This window comes from Eublepharis macularius, chromosome 6 (genome assembly GCF_028583425.1).
Source record: "Eublepharis macularius isolate TG4126 chromosome 6, MPM_Emac_v1.0, whole genome shotgun sequence".
NCBI classification, from domain to species: Eukaryota; Metazoa; Chordata; class Lepidosauria; order Squamata; family Eublepharidae; genus Eublepharis; species Eublepharis macularius.
Genome location: NC_072795.1, coordinates 54,871,858 through 54,888,868, shown reverse-complemented (window position 1 = coordinate 54,888,868; position 17,011 = coordinate 54,871,858). Strand labels below are relative to the sequence as shown.

Genomic DNA, 17,011 nt, shown 5'->3' with positions numbered 1-17,011 from the left:
TAACACATTTAACACCATGAATTGGCTTAGACAAAAAATTATTCCCTTATCACATCCAGATCAGCTCGTGTAAGAATGTTATCTTGACTCTGTCCTGTGTTATCACCAGTTTTGTGCCTTTTCAAATCACTTCAGCTAGACACTTGAAACTAGCAAGTAATTTTATACTTCAATCTCACAAATGCCTACAGGAATACAGGCCACTTAGCAGTTGAAATCCTTGCTCTTGCCCACAGTTAATGTTTACCAATAAGGATTATATAATCCTCTTGCCTATTTACTGTCACGCGTACTGGCTAGGTCATCAAGCATATACAGGAAGTTGTACATGACCAGGAGGTTTATTCAGTTGTACTTTTGGCCTTCAGTTTCAATTTCCATTTTTGCTTATCTCACAAAGATGGTACTTAGTTTCCACTTTAGGTACCTTCAGGTTTTCCTTTATATCAAATTGATCAACAACTAGGCCTAGGAAGAAGGGAAGAGCAACGTTTGCCCCTATGAATGCTAGTGTTTCTAAAATGTCAAGTCCAGCATAATTCAATTGAAGACAGGAAACAAGTTTCTGCTTGTTCCTCCTCCTGGGGCTCCCAGTTGATAAAGGGAATTGCTTGGACCTTAATGGAGATAAATGTATAGTTAGTATCTTCTCATTCTTCCCAACCACAAATTAGGATGGAGGGGACCAGGATGAGCTGCTAGAACTTTTAAATCCTAGAGTTATCAGAGTAAACAAACTCCTCTATATGTTTGAAATAGGTAATGGTTTTACTTTGCTCTTTAGGTACAGCTTCAGATGAGAAATTTCACCTAACAATTTGGCAATTGCATTAAAAAAGTGCATAGATTTCAAACTAAATCAATGTCAAGCATGCTCACAGAAATAGGGCTCACAGGTTTCCTAGCTGCTGCTGGTTCTATAAAGAGCTGCATGTGACCATTAAGCTCAAAATGCTAGGCATGTCAATGTTTTTTTTAAAAAAACCATGCCGTCTGTTCCTCACAACACATCAATAATTTCACAAGTGAGAAGAGATTGACATACAAAGTTGTATGCAGTGTCCTGCTGCTCTAAGGATCTCAGAGTACCTATTTTTGGCCAGTGAAAAAGGAAACTAGCAGTGGGGACCTTAAGGAACCTCCCCATTTGTGCATTCTGACACTTGCATCCAATATTGGTTTTTTTCTTACAGAGACCAAACCATAACAAAAATCAGCACAGAAGTTTAATATGCTTGGGAAAACATATATAGGCTCCAATGGGTAGACAGCATTTACAGTTTACTAGCTGTTGCATGAGATACTGTGTTCTCAGCAGGAATGTTGGCATCTCTTGCCTATGATTGAATAAATGTTAAGAGTTCAGTTTGGAGAAAGGATACAAATGCTGGAATGCTACGAGGGAAAGTGAGGCCAATTCCGTTGTGCCAAGTCACCTCCCTTATGTCAGTCAGGACTGAGCAATGACAACAAGGGAAGAAGTCCCACATGGATGAAACCCTCCAGCAAAACCCCTGCCTGAGCCCAGAAAGTTTGCATGAAGTAACATGCAACAGCTCTCCAAAAGGAGTTAACTCAAAAGGAAATTTGAACCCTGGGGGAACGGGCGATAAGTTTGGAGACCCATTACCACCTGTGCTTGTTTTTAAAAAATGGCTCCCTTCGCATTACTTCCCCTCTATCCTTATTTTTTCCTTTACTGCCACCCCTCCAATTGGAGCTCTAGTTCCTTTGCACTGGTTTTCTAGATTCTTAACTACCCAAGCTACAGAATAATTCCCATTTGTTCAGACACAGAGTTTATTTTTAAGACTTGAAGATATACAGAACAAGAGCTCTGGAGTGGTTGCAAAGATACTGCTATACATCTCTGAAGGAAAATATGCTTTGTAATTCACGTGGACAACTGGTGGCCTGCAGTTTGCACTTGCCCTATGAGATTATTTTGTTCAGACTTGCAGTCTGTACACGTAGAAACACAAGAACTGGAAAAGATCCTAAGTGTCATCTAGTCCAACCCGCTGCACAATGCAGGAAATTCATAGCTACCCCAACCCCTTCCACAGTAACCCCTACTAAATTCCGAAGGGAAGGCAAAAGACCTCCAGGATCCCAGGCCAGTTTGGCCCAGTGCAAAATCCCTTTCCTCTGGGCTACCCGCTTCCTTCAGAGGTTTCCTGGCATTGTCTCCTCCATGAGTACTGTATCATAGACCAAAGTATACATAAGAGCTGGCATGCTCAGCAGGGGTAGAGCAGGAAAATATACATTTCTCATTGAAGATTGAAACTAGCAACAACTGGTGGCTTGGGAAATGCCGAATTAGGCTAAAGTAATTCTTAACAACGTTCATCCAGACAGTACAGGAATCTTGTGAAACATTCAGAACTTGGGATTTGGGGTTTTAGAAAGCCTTCCTCCCCACTTGCAACAGCTTCTAGATACTAGATTTTATACTGCTCACCTCACCCTGAAAGTAAAATCCCAGATTTCTCCACCAACTCCTCAAAAAAAGTGGCAAAAGCAATTTGGAATCAAACCTAATATTAAAATATTGGCTGATAGCCATCAGGCACAAGGATCTCACTGACCATATACCTAAAATCTGTATATATACCTATATAGAAGTGACTTGGCTGAAGTGCTGCTTTTTTGTAAACAGACTTTAATTTTTAACATGTAGGTTGAGGTGTTTGAATGATAACATTGCACACTTGGTGGATAATGGATTCAAGATTCACTGAGTTACTCCAACCCTGCAGCCATTTATAGACCTCTTAGTTTGGAAGAGAGGGAACTCTCCACATAAGGAGAAGCCGATACTACAGAACTGACCCCAAACAAACACACTAATAAAGCCAAATGCAGGGACTGCTATGGGGGAGGGGGGATGTAGCACTGAAGACAACCAGTTTCACAACCAGAATTTTTTGTTGGCAACTCCTAGTGGTGAGAGTCGCTAGAAATGTGTAGATCTGCTTTTTCCACTGAGAAACAGACTGGCCTTGAAAGTAATGTTCAATAGCACAGAAACATGACAGCAGCTCTCACTGTCAGGAAAACTTTGAAGACAAATGATAATTCAGCCTCACATTTGCTCCCAAGTTAATCATCCTACCTGAGCCTGCTTGCGGGGAGGGCGGAATATAAATACGATATATATCTATGCGCTCCTGAACAAAAATTATTTTAAAGCACTCTGATCCTGGGAAGGAGGTGAGGAGAGAACGGTTACACGTTTTAGAAATTTTTATTTCTAGCCCTGAAAGAACAAAGTCATTAAACATAGTCAAATACAGTAGTTAATATTGCAGTAACAATTAAATAACAGATTGGGATTAAATTAAACAAAAGGCAATAAAATCTGAAGACAGTAAAAAAATATTGAAAGTTTGCACCTACATCCATTTCCGTTTGGGCAAAGTGAGAAAAAGATGTATAGAAAGAAATCATTTCAAGGTGTTCTTAATTCCAGCTATGTAGACACATACCAAAAAACACCTCCAACTCTACTAGCAAAGTTAATTTACTCCAAATTGCCATAAAGTACATATATGGTGATCACTTAACTTAAAAAGATACATACTCAAGTGGTAAGAGTCTCTACCCAAACCAGTGCACGCTCAATGGAACATTTTATGGTCACAAATCAAGTCTGTTTCAATTTCAGGGGAAGGGGGACGACCTCTGGGAGCTGATTATTCCAGATTACTCAGCTTTCACAGAACAAGACACCCTTCTCACATATATTCAAACCATCAATTATAACTCACCACTGAAAATACGTCCAAAAGGTGATCCACATCAGCACTTGGAGGGCTTATTTTCAGTTAAGGTGACTTTATTAGCCCAGATTAAATTCTGAGGCAATGAACCTTCTACTACAGACTCAGCTCCCACTTTATGACCATCAGCCATTTTTCAATGACGCATTAAACGAGGGTCTAGCCCCAAGACGAAGCATTCAATCCCCCCCCCCACACACATTTAATTTAGGCTGATCAAAATCACTATAGGTAAAAAAATAAGCCCCCAATCTATATCAGTCATTGCATATTCCCATTAGCAACTGGAAATGTGGGTAAGTCATAGTTAGCCAAGAAGTTAGTCAGGTGAGAATCCTAGCAATGCTCTGTTCAGTGTTCTCAACCTAGTACTAATTAGCTATATATTCCAGGATTGTGCTGTCAGAAATCCAAGGCTGACCTCACAGGGCTGCCATGCATCCATTTCTAAATCAAGCTTTTAAACACATCTTGCAATATATATTCAGATCATGTGCACCGAAACTGTATACATGGCTATATAATGAACCATGGGTCATGGACTTCCGAATGGCTCCTCTAGACACATGATCTCTCCTAATTCTGTACTTAGTCCTTTTTAGCACAAAGCAGCAAGACAATTTAGATGAATACTCTGCTGTAGTACAAAACTGCAAGTTACTTTCAAGAGTGTCTATATGGACATAATGTGAGAGATCTCTACTCCAAATGTGCTTCAACTACTCCAGGGCTAGTCCAAATTGTATAGTGATTTCTTAAAGATTTGAGGATATGGATAGATATGCAATAGATTGCTAATTTCAGATAAATGTTTTATGAAATAACTTAAAGGGCAATAAAGATTATGGTCTTGTTTAAAAGTTACTTTTCCTAACTGTTTTTTTAACTTTACCAGTGCTACTATTTAAAAAAAAAATATCAACACACCTAAGCCAGAGTCATGGGTTCCACACAATCTATTGCCAGCAATAGACAAAGACCCAATGCTAACATTAACATTAAATGTAAGGTTTTCTTTTCTTTTTTAAGTGTCTTGGCTTGATTCACATACAACACATTTAAAAGCAAGACTATTCTAACTTTTACAGTAAGGTGACTGGTATTGCAAGTTATGGCAAGGGGAAGAACAGCATCCTAAAATATTATACCAACCAGGACTTAACACTTCCTGGGACCAAATTGTGAATATTATAAATGCACTGAAAATAAATGGGCTGCCTTGTCAGGTCTTTTCTAAAGGAATACTTTTCACAAGATAAAAAGCTAAACATGGGAGTGTGGCGTTGCTTTCCACTGTACAAATAAGGCATTTGTCAGTGCAAAGCAGAGTGTCAGTGGCTGCTGCAAGCACTTCCAAGCTCGTGGGATGCAATGGCTCCTAACTTGGAATCAAATATGTGTTATTGCAGCAACCTATGCATGAAACCCCAACATAATTATGTACCTTTACCAATACTTGTCCAAATTGTTCAAAGAGGTTTTTTCACTGACCATCAGAAAGGCCACTAAAGGATTTTTTTAAAAACCAGAGCTTTGAGATGTCCTCCTAAGAATACCATCTAGGAGTGTGGCAAAGCTATAGCACCAAATGAATAAATCTTTTGTATTACAGTTTGGCACATTACCACTCAGGAAGTCTTCAATATAAGCTGCACATAAAAATACAGTGATTTTAAAAAGGCTGATGTGAGTGACCAGGAACCCCTCATGGTCTATCTGGCTGTGTCACCTGGAACTCTTCTATGGCTCCAATTATTTCCTTTTATTTAAAGAGGCACTTTATCTTGCGTGTATCTTTTGCCATAATAATTGGTAAGTCTTTCAGGAAAGGGCCACCATGAGAAAGTAAGTTTCTCCAGCAAGCCAATTCAAACACTGAATCTAAGCTATACCTCCTTGAATTTTTGTCTCCACAAAATAGCACTTTAGGTGTTCAGAAGTTTCACTTGGCTGAATTATACAAAAAGTCTTTGATTTTTCCCATTTTGCAAATCTGCTGGGTCTTTTGTTAGTAGAAATCGCGCACATACATATATAAAAGAGGAACAGCTCTAATAGAAGTCCTGACAATTCCAAAGTTGGTGCATTATTTGCTTTTGGAGAAAAAATGTACAACATATACAAAATGTATTTAATACAAAGAAGGTAATTTAAAAATTCAGAAGGCACCAGCATAAAGCCCAAGTCAGAGAATGGATACAGCACTTTGCTATAAAACCACAAACTTTCAAGACATCCCTTTAAATGTTAACAAGCCTAAAGAGGCAAGGGAGGAGTGGAAGACAATTTACAGGACTGGGATTCTCTCCCCAAGCCCAGAGGGTAGTTTAAGCATTAAACATACACACACACGCACACACAAACTCCTCCTTTTCCTCACATTCATATTCCATCTCCAGAATTCAGAAGAATCTTTCCCTTGGGTTAAGAAGTCCATGCAACAACTTTGCTGAGACTTTTTCTTCCCTCTCTTCACATGTTCTTCTGTCTTTAAGCAAAGTCAATGAAAAATTATGGTTCTTAGGTAGCTGGGTGGTTAATGCTACAATACAGCTATAGCTAAACTGTACTTAAGAAAAAGGGATCAGAGGTACTTTCACATTTCTATCCATCTGCCTTTTATCCAATAACTTGGAACATACCATATTTTGAAAGGCTGACTGACAAAAGAAAGGGAAGAAGAAAAAAAAATTAGCACATTAACAGTAATGCCTCCCTCTAAAAGCCTGAATCTGTTGTTCAAGTATTGAAAGTGCCCCAACAGAGCACAATGAGTGGGATCTGGTACAGCAAAATCATAAAAAGGACTCCCAGGCTTAGTAAAATATGCTTGAGTTGTCTGCAAAAAAGGGGAAAAGGCCAGTGATTCAGTCCATATCTTCTTCCAGGCTCCTAGGAGAGTTCACTAACACCACATTTTTTTCCTTGTCTGTGTGTGTGTTCCGGGTGAGAGATTTTTTGTCCATTTCTGCAGACTTTCAGCCCCTAACAAGAACAATTTATATATTATGAAGATTTTTAAAAATAAAAAATTATGAAGGCCACAGCAGCAATGCTAACGGTTACTCTTCATTGCTTCTTTGGCTGCTAGGATCAGCGGCGTCAAGCTTGACAAAGGTTTGGCCAGTTTCAGGAAAGGGTGCTGTCAAGAAAAAGAAACAATTAATGCAAGGTATATTTTAAAAGAAACTATGATAGCACAACTTCCAGACAGACACTTTCTTAAACACACTGTTTTACACAATTCATTGCATCCAAGTGACACTGCAGCAGACAAGATGGGTGGGGATTGGAGATTCAAATGAAGTCTCTACTCCCTGCACCTTGAATGAGGGTTACAAAGTGAGGAAGAAATCTTCCCCAGGTTCTTGCCTAGAATCCTTTCATCCATATGATTATTACTATTGCTCTCTTGTGGATATGCAGGTTCAACAAGTTGAAACTAGTGGTACTGGGCTCTGCAACAGGAAGAACACAGGAGTGAGAGTGAAAGAGCCTGTGTTCAGCTAGCTCAATACATGCTCCCCTTCTGCTCCAGGAATGAATGTTTTAGGAAGTATGGAAGAGCAGAGGAAATGCAGGAGACTCTTCTACAACTAAACTGCTTTAGCAACTTCTGAGTGGCACTAGGCATTACCCCACCAAGGTACCCTTTAAATCTCCATTTCTCTCTCTTCTGAAGTCACTGATTATATCAGTCTTTTCATTTCAATGTAAAGTGGCTTAAATTGTCAAATCATTGTCTCTGTGTGTGTGTGTGTGTGTGTTATGTGCCATCAAATTGCTTCCAATTTATGGCAATCTTATGAATTAAGGATCTCCAACATGTCCTATCATTAACAGCCTTCCTCAGATCTTGCAAACTGGAGTTTTTACTGAGTCAAGTCATCTTGTTTTGGGTCTTCCTCTTTTCCTACTGCCACCTTTTCTAGCAGTATTGTCTTTTCCAGTGACTCCGGTCTTCTCCTGATGCGAAGAAGTGATAGCAAATTGTGCAAGGAAAGAATTCTTTAATGTTGAATAACCCAGTGCACATACAGAACAGACATCTAAAAGAATTCTGAAGATCCCCTTGATGAAGCTGAGGTGGACTATGTAGGGGTTACTCAACATTAATTTTTTTTCCTTGCACAATCTGCTGTTCCTTCTTCATTTTGACTTGATACGCACCCCCTCCCTCCCCTTTTCCATTCTCAAGATGTGACCATTATCTTTAATAGTAGCCATCTGGGAAGATTCCAGCCCTTTACCTGTAAGAGTTCTTTGGCTGACCCTCTTTTTTCTACATCCATTTCCAAACAACTATTTAGAAAATCACGGAATATTGGGGACAATTTCTCTGGATTCTGCAGCTCTGGGGTGCCATTAGTTGCTATCAAATATAAAGCCTGCAAGAAAGAGATAAAGTTGAAAACTAAAAAGGTAGTTAGCAATTTACTGTAAGTGCACCTCAAGTACCTCAAAGTTTAATCTCAGAATTGGAAAAGACCATTTGCCTAGTATATTTTTACCTAGACCTGAGGCTTTCAATCTAGGATTCCAAGAACCCTGTTGTTCAGAAAATCCTTAAAAAGGGGATCAGAAATAGTGGACAGGTTTTCATGAAGGACCGCTTGCTCACTATTACTTATATTCCCCTGTAATGCAATGCAACGCAACATGGAACTTTTACGTGGGTTCTAGGAAGTTAATTAGTTCATGCACCAACGAACAGAATAAGGTAAATTCTAAAATGCCTCTCAGTTTCCATGGCAGACAATTTGATTGGGGGAGGGGAATATTTCCTGATGCTAGAATGTTTGAAAACCACTTATTTATACAACCACTGCCTCCTTATCTAAAAGATCCTGTTATTGGATACCTGTTCAGCCTCTTCATAAAAATCTACATTCCCCCATCATAAGACAGACAATTAGAGTAGAAGGATAGCCAGATTGTGAGCTTTCACATACAGCATCTTTCTAGGATTTCAGACTGATATTTCTCCAGGCATGATACTTCAGATGATTTTATGGGGAAATACAGTATGTGCTACTGGACTACAAGAGAGAAAAGCATTTTACACCTAAGATCCTTTAACAGGAAAGACCAATGTATAAACCTGATCTTCTGCATGCAAATTATGTACTCTGCTACTGACTAATGGAACCTCTGAGGTGCTATGAAAAGAACACACCAAGACAAAACTAATGGTCAATGGAGCTATAACATACCCTCAAAGGATTTTCATTGAGATATGGGGGTTCTCCTTCAACCATTTCAATAGCCATAATACCCAGAGACCAGATATCTACTTTAGGGCCATAGGCCTTCCGTGTTACCACTTCAGGAGCCATCCAGTAAGGAGTCCCAACCATAGTACTACGTTTGCTCTGTTCTGGAGTAATCTGAGCACAAAATCCAAAGTCAGCTGCAAAAAGATAAAATAAAAGTAAAATAATTTGTGCCATTGGGGCCATCTTCTACATTATTAACCAACCTGCATTTCCAAAGGCCCTACAAACCCACATGATATTCCCACAATATTATTCTTAGTTTAAATGATGTTCTTTGGTTGGTTACAATGGCCACGTTTTCTAGCCTTTTGGTCAGTTTTGCTCAACTCTCTTGTGCACTGGATCAATTTTAATTTCTGGCTATTTTCATTATGAAAACAACAGTATATATTTCCTTTGACTTCTCCACTTGTACAGGAGGTAGACTATGAAGGAGTCATTCTGTTTAGATAGGATTGGGGGGGCGTGTCCCTAGAAATTGAAATTTTAAATAGAAATGTATTTATTTAGCCTGTCAGAGAACATCACAAAACATGAAAGAATGTGAAAGAAGGAAGCCATCTTAATCATCTTTACATGTTCCATGACAAACTGGTACTTTCATTTAGAAATCTGTGTTAACAAAAATGAAAACGTGAACTTGTGTGATTACAAACTAGTACGTTCAATAAATGAACTGAAGAGCTGTCTTAACATTAGGATAATTTAAAGGCAACCTGGTCACTCAAAGGAAGTCACTAAACCATTCTTGTTCTCATTGTCTAGCACTGGGATTCTTACTTCTGCTGTGGAAAAGGACTTCAGAAATCCATAAACCTAAGACATCTGCCTAACCATCATGAAAAACATGGACATCTGAAAGTGAATTATGTAACTTAGTCCTCCCCCATTAAAGCTTTATAATTCTGTTATAATTTTATTTAATCATCTATGAATCTTGAATGTAGTTCTCACTTAGTAATCAATTTAGATTTACTATGGGGACCTAACTTTCCTTTACTACTCTTTGGTTGCAGTTAAGATTACTTTGCTGTTTAAAGAAGATAGAGACTGCTCAATTAGGTATTTTCTTGCTTCTGCTTTTTAAATTTACTTATACCTTATTTTTTCACTGAGTTCAGCGCAGGGGAGAGGAAGGGGGCTAAGAGACTGTAGACACTGGTCAACTGAACATTTTCCATTTTTCAAGATTGCCACCTGCTGGTTTATGAATGCAAGCTCAAACTTACTAGAGTGCTGCAAAACAGTGCAAACTTTCCCCACTTAATACTTAGAAATTTTAGGTGAAAAACCATCAGCTTCTACAGCTTGCAGTTCTGACAAACTCTCTCACTTTATGAAGTAAACTAAGTATGTATTTATAAACACACAGACAACATGTTCTTCCTATCTTAAACACCTCAGACACATTCTCACATTCACTTAAATCAAAACTAGCTTGAGTGGGCAAGATGTGCGGAACCACAAATTGCAGACTTGGCAAGGAAACTAAAAGCTTAGTTCACACAAAGTAACTGCTACAGACTTACTCAGTTTAACTGATCCATCCATTCCCAATAGCACATTGTCGCTTTTAATATCTCTGTGTATCACCTGATTGGCATGGAGGAACTCCAGTGCCTGCAAACACTGTATGGGGAGAAAGGATAGGATTATTGTCTACAGACATTCAAAATTCAAACTCTCTCTAGCAGGATCAAATGATTATTTGCTTAGAAACTAAAGATACTGCTGTTAGGCAAGATTAAAAGTGCACATGTGATTTAGTCATATGTACTAATGCAGTTTTAAACTATTCATAAAAATACTCAGATGTATGGTTTGTAGGCTGTTAAATTACAGAGAAAGGAAAGGATTATTTGCTTATTAGATATTAAGATATTATTCCAATAAAATGTCCAAAGCAGCCAAGGTAACAGTTCATTGATAAGCTTGCCTGAAATCCTGAAATAGTCTAGCACACCTAATAAAAGTGTTTGGGGAAATTTGACTAACCAAATTCATGTCTAGAAATAACTGGGTCTTCTATACATAATTAAGTATGTAACTTGGATTCTATGAATCATGAACCAAAAGAAATCATCGAACGTCTCTCTCTACCTTCCTTCAGTTTTTTTTTTGAGGGGGGGGGAGGTGTCCTCAGGAACAATGTGGGATATGATACAACAGGATACTGCAATAAGAAAGGAAAATTGGCAGAAATCCCCACCACCATCTGCCCCCCGCCCCAAAACTCAGGAATACACGCTCAGGTTTCCCTAAGCATTTAATCACTGGGATCTCTCTATCCATTACAACTCTAATTTTTTTACAGCATAATTTTAAATTTTGCCGTTTGAATAACAACCGCCACCAGGATCAGCATGCTCACTGATACTTACAAATGACATTTCAAATCCCAGATTTTTTTTAAAAAAAACAATGTAAATTAGAACTGTAATTATAATCCTACAATCATTTAAAAGCATCTAAAATTAAAACCATTAACACCGAGAAAGCAATGCTTTTCCTTCCTCCAACTACCACCAAATGATCACCCACCTCTCTACAGACAGCTGCAATTTGTGCCTCATCCATACAAGTCTCTGTAACCACATCTGTGAGAGACCCACCAGCCAAGTACTCCATTACAACAAACAGTTCATCTCCAACAAGGTAACTGAAGACAAAAGTTACACAGAATGATAGAATTAAAACTTCAGTATACTAAGGAAATAGTCTACAGAGTAAGAAGAGTTACATTTAGATAAAGAGATAGATGGATGCTATTACTGTTAGGTGAATTTGTAACTGGTTGACAGATTGCACCCAAAGTGCTTATAAATAGTTCTTCATCCTCTTGAAGAGGAGTGATAACTGGAGTGGCTCAGGGATCTGTCCTGGGCCTTGTGTTATTCAAAATCTTTGTAAATGACTTGAATGAAGTAATAGAGGGAATGCTCATTAAATCAGCAGATGATGATAAACTGGGAGGAGTTGTAAATACAATAAAAGACAGAATTAAGATTCAAGATGGTCTTGACAGGCTGGAAAGCTGGGCTAAAACTAACAAAATTAATTTCAATAGAGAAATGTAAAGTTCTGCATCTAGGTAGGAAACATCAAAGGCATAATTATAGCATGGGTAGACTTGTCTTGACAGTAATACATGGGGAAAGGGTCTAGGGGTCTTAGTAGATCATACACCGAACATGAGTCAGTAGCGTGGTGCAGTAGCTAAAAAGGCAAATGTGATTTTAGGCAGTATCAACAGGAGTATAGTGTCCAGATCACACAAAGTGATGGTATCACTTTACTGCAAGTACTGTGTTCAGTTTTGGACACCACAGCTTAAGAATGTTGACAACCTGGAGTATGTCCAAAGGAGGGCAACAAAGGTGGTGAGGGGGTCTGGACACCAAGTCCTATGAGAAAAGGTTGAAGGAGCCTGGTATGTTTAGCTTGGAGAGGAGATGACTGAGAGGAGATATGATAGCCCTCTTCAAGTATTTGTAGGGCTGTCACAGAGGATGGAGCGAAGTTTTCTGTTGCCCCAGAGGGTTGGACCAGACACAACATGTTAAAATTAAAGCAAAAGAGTTTTCAGCTAAACATTAGGAAGAACTTCCTGACAGAGCAGTTCCTCAGTGGAACCAGCTACCTCGGGAGGTGGTGGGCTCTCCTTCCTTGAAGGTATTTAAGAAGAGATAGATATCCACCTGACCCCTATGATGATTATACGACTCAATATGAATGTACAAAGATCAGAAGAGCGAGGATATGAAAGGATGAGCCAAAGTGAAGCTCTCATGACCCCTTCTTACATGCCCAGGGTAATGCTAATCGTGACTTTGGGGTCAGAAAGGAATTTTCTTCCAGGCCATATTGGCTGGGGATCCTAGAGGGTTTCTGCCTTCCTCTGGACATAGAACAGAGATCAGTGGGGGAGGTGAACGGAAGAGAAGGCTGTACATTTCCTGCACTGTGCAGGGGATTCGACTAGAAGACCCTTGAGGTGCCTTCCAGCTCCATGTTTCAATTAGCTATAATTTCTATACGCAAGCCATGACTGCGATATGAAGATATGGTATGAGGATTCTCCATTTTAAAATGTGTCTGTTAACTCTGCAACAGTAACAATAAAAGCAAAACAAATCTCACTGTTCTTATCTGAAGGTTCCAGTATGACCTTCTCTTAATTTATAATGCCACATTGTATTGGGAATAAGAATTACAACAATATCATGCTGGATTCACCTTAGGAGAAAGGCTGATTTCTAATTTATTGTTATATTCACATTCTCCCATCCCTCCAAACTCAAATCAGTGTTCTACAGTGCAATCCTATTCATATTCATTCAGAAGTCCTCCTTTATTTAATAGGGCTTACTGTTAGGTAAGTAAGCCTGAAATTTGCAGCCTCTCACAACAATCCTGTGAGGTTAATTTAAACTGAGATAAAATTATTTGTGCAAAGCCATTCCCTGAGTTTTGTGTGCAAGCAAGGATTTGAACTGGGATTCCCACCCTCACCCCCCTCAGATTCAAACCCAACTCTCTGAGCATTACTTTATGTACATAGTTACCTGTCCAGAAAGTTGACTATGTTTGGGTTCTTCAATTCCTTCATTACCAGAATCTCATTGATAATTAACTCCTTCTTGGGCTGTTTCTGAAGATTTATCTGTTTAATAGCAACCTAAAAGAAAAAAAGAACAGAGACAAGAAAAGTTGGTATTCAAAGAAAGATGCTTGTAAAACTCTTGAAAGACTGCTATTTAAAAGGTTACAATAAAAGGAAAGTGGTAGCTTTCCTGACATTTCTTTTCCTGCTATAACCACTAATTGTCTGTAATGTGCAGAGACATCAATCACTACATCATCAACCTTACAACACAGAGAATGAAACCAGCAGCATTATGCTTCAACTCTAGCAACTGAAAAGTTAACAAGGTCTAAAACTTGTGGATAGGAAGAAAACAGTCTGATGGGTTGGCAAGGTGTATGATGGATTAAGGGGGAAAGTAGCAGAGAAAATGTGTGTTGTTAGCAAGGAGAATCAGTGGTAGGGTCTGTGTTGTGGCTCTCACTCATGTTTTTGGAAAGAGATGGGACAGAGAAGTCTTAAGAATTTTTGCTATGCCAATACAGACTATGGCTGTTTTGGTAGGAGGTTTCCAACACAGGCATGTGAAAAACTGAAATGTAACATGACTTTTAAAAGACCAGTTCAGAAAGCAATAGATTAAAAATGAAGCTTTTCAATGCACAAACAATACTACAGGATAATGCTGTTTTGGTAGCATGACTGGACTCCTAAACAGTATCTATCACCTCACACATGGAATCAAGAAGGGGAGTGGAGAAGCCCAAATAATTAAACAGAGAATGTATTTAAAAAACCCATAAATAATTTGTGGCTTGTGGGTGAGGATAGGTGCAATTTCTCTGCCCCCTTTCTTGCTTCAGCAGGAAATCCCTAGTCCCCCTCCCTCACAATCCTTTCAATGGCTGATCAAGCCCCTGCTTCACAAGGATAGGGGAAATTTAATCTTACAAAATTTATGCCATAAGATTCAGCTTCTCTAAGCCTGACATGCTCGCCTTGCGTTTGGACTCCCTTCTATTCAGAGGGTCAATTTTTGCATGAGGACATGCGACTTCACCAATACATGGAATTATATGGTAAACAAACCAGAAATTTAATAGCACAGTGATATCTAGTTCATCTATTTGGAACTGATCTGGGAAGAAGCAACTCACACACACACCAAAGAACATTAAAGTCAGAGATAGTGGGAGTTCAGAAATAACTATATATCCAATTCTCATTAAGCTGAAGTTTTACACAACCAAAAAAGATAGAGAGTTTAAACTGTTACTTAAACTGCCTTTATAATCCACAATTAAAAGGCATCCAGTACATCTGATTTTCACTATACACCTAATATGCTTTGAAAACCATAACCTGATTCTACAGAACAACGGAATTGCATTTGTTAACTATGTGGGATTCGCTGCTGGAGAGGGATGGCAGAAATCAGTGTGACCGGTAGAAATCCTATTGCAGTCCATTCTGCCAATTCAAACAGAAGATACAAATTCATTATAAGGCATTTCATCCTTACCTCCTGTCCTGTAGCCACATCTATGGCAATGAAAACGGTCCCCGAAGCCCTGGTTTTTAAAAAAAATAATGTGGAATCAGGTACAGGAGTTCAGATATTTAACACACACACACACACACACAGACGTGAACAGGAAAAAATTATAGTAGGCCTTTCCGCGACGATTTAATAAATTATTTCAATTTTCTCCAGAAAACCAGACACTGAAATATTGGTAAAAGAAGACATAATAAACCAATGTAAGATACATGAGGAAACACTAAAACATGCCATTTCACAAAAGCACTTAATTAATTAGGTAAAGGTTAATTAATTAACATGGGCATAAATCAACTAGGTTAAACAGCTGGGCAAATTCATTGTATGTGCTTCTTTCCTGGCCACACACAACAATTTATTATCTGCCTAGTTAATGTGGGACTTATTTTTTAAGGTGCCTCGTACTCTTGCTCATAATTCCCTCCCTTATTTCATAAAGTATGTACTAATGTTGCCCTGACCTGGATAGCACAGGTGAGCCTGATCTTGTTAGATCTCAGAAGCTAAGCAGGGTCAGCCTTTGTTAGTAATTGGATGGGAGACCTCCAATGAAGGCCAGGGTTGCAGAGACAAACCCTGGCAAACCACTGTTAGTCTCTTGCCATGAAAACCTGCCAAGGTCGCCATAAGTCAGCTATCGCTTGAAAGGTACTCTCCACCACCATGTAGTAATATCAATGCTCATAAAAGAATCATTTTAAAATTTACAAGTCTGCTCTGTATCTGGTTGCTACTGCTTACATTAATCTATCACTAGCATTTCTTGTTCTGTAAACTGTGATCAAAAAATGACAACATGAAAAAAACACAGTATTTCAACTAACACTTCACAGCCCATTTACAGGTCTTATTTACAAATACTCACCCCTGCCCTATTTTTTCATATCTGGTATATTTTTTCTTGGGATCTCCTATACTTACAATAGTTCCTAAAAAACAAAGATTCCATAGGCAATATTATAAACCAACTAAAATTATTCATTGCAGATAACTCTGGCATATATTTGGCACTGATTTGGGAAATTAAATTTGCATTACCAACATTGAATAAAATACATAATTTTTATCCAACATTGTATTTTTTCAGTATACAGGCACTTTTATACAATCCTTTCATGGCAAACAGCTTCACATACTTTATGACTATAATCCATGCAACAACCCTGAAAGGCAAGTTAATATTTTCCCCATACTGCAGATGAAGCCTGGGGCTGAGAGGAAGGCAAACCCCTCTCAGCTTTAGACACCCATCTGCAATACAGGAAGAATAGTGAATTTGTGGTTATGATATGACTTGAACCAGCAGGATAGCAGTTGCCACTACAAAATGGGTGCCATCAGCAATAATCCTCCCCCATTTTTTTTAATGAAGTACCAACTACATAAAAAATGAAATACTGCATTTTTGTAGGAGTCTTAAGAAAAAAATTCAGATAATGAATTAATTGGCCAAGCTTACTATTATTTAAATAGATCGTGGTGGATGACCCTTAGTTATAATCTGCAAGTATGTATGGGATCAGGGATCTGGAAATCAATTTGAAAGCCAATACTGAATCTATAAGCCTGTGTAAAATAGATTTTATTGATGTATGCGTGAAGGATTTTGGATGTGACAGGTACTAGGAGAGTGGAGAGGGTTTCCCTGGCGAAGAATGGCACCGTACCCACCAGCATCACATCAAGAGAAATGCTAATGATTTCTATGAGGGAAATCTGGCACAAAGGGTATAGTTAGAAAGGCCAAAGAGCTGATTCATTATACAGAATTCTTAGAATAACTCCAGGCTGATTATGGTTTATA

At 38.6% G+C, this 17,011-nt stretch overlaps 1 protein-coding gene across 3 annotated transcripts in view; it reads right to left on the bottom strand.

Moving 5' to 3' along the window:
- Positions 1–3,231: 3,231 nt before the first annotated feature.
- PAK2 (p21 (RAC1) activated kinase 2) overlaps positions 3,232–17,011 on the bottom strand; it is a 68,607-nt gene continuing 54,827 nt past the window's right edge. For all 3 annotated transcript variants that reach the window (XM_054984130.1, XM_054984131.1, XM_054984132.1), the window contains 8 exons: positions 16,073–16,136; positions 15,169–15,217; positions 13,627–13,739; positions 11,603–11,720; positions 10,591–10,690; positions 8,999–9,195; positions 8,036–8,173; positions 3,232–6,927 (listed from right to left, as the gene is read on the bottom strand). In XM_054984130.1, coding sequence (XP_054840105.1) covers positions 6,841–6,927; positions 8,036–8,173; positions 8,999–9,195; positions 10,591–10,690; positions 11,603–11,720; positions 13,627–13,739; positions 15,169–15,217; positions 16,073–16,136 — 866 coding nt within the window. In that variant the 3' untranslated portion in view covers positions 3,232–6,840. The remainder of the gene's footprint in view (positions 6,928–8,035; positions 8,174–8,998; positions 9,196–10,590; positions 10,691–11,602; positions 11,721–13,626; positions 13,740–15,168; positions 15,218–16,072; positions 16,137–17,011) is intronic.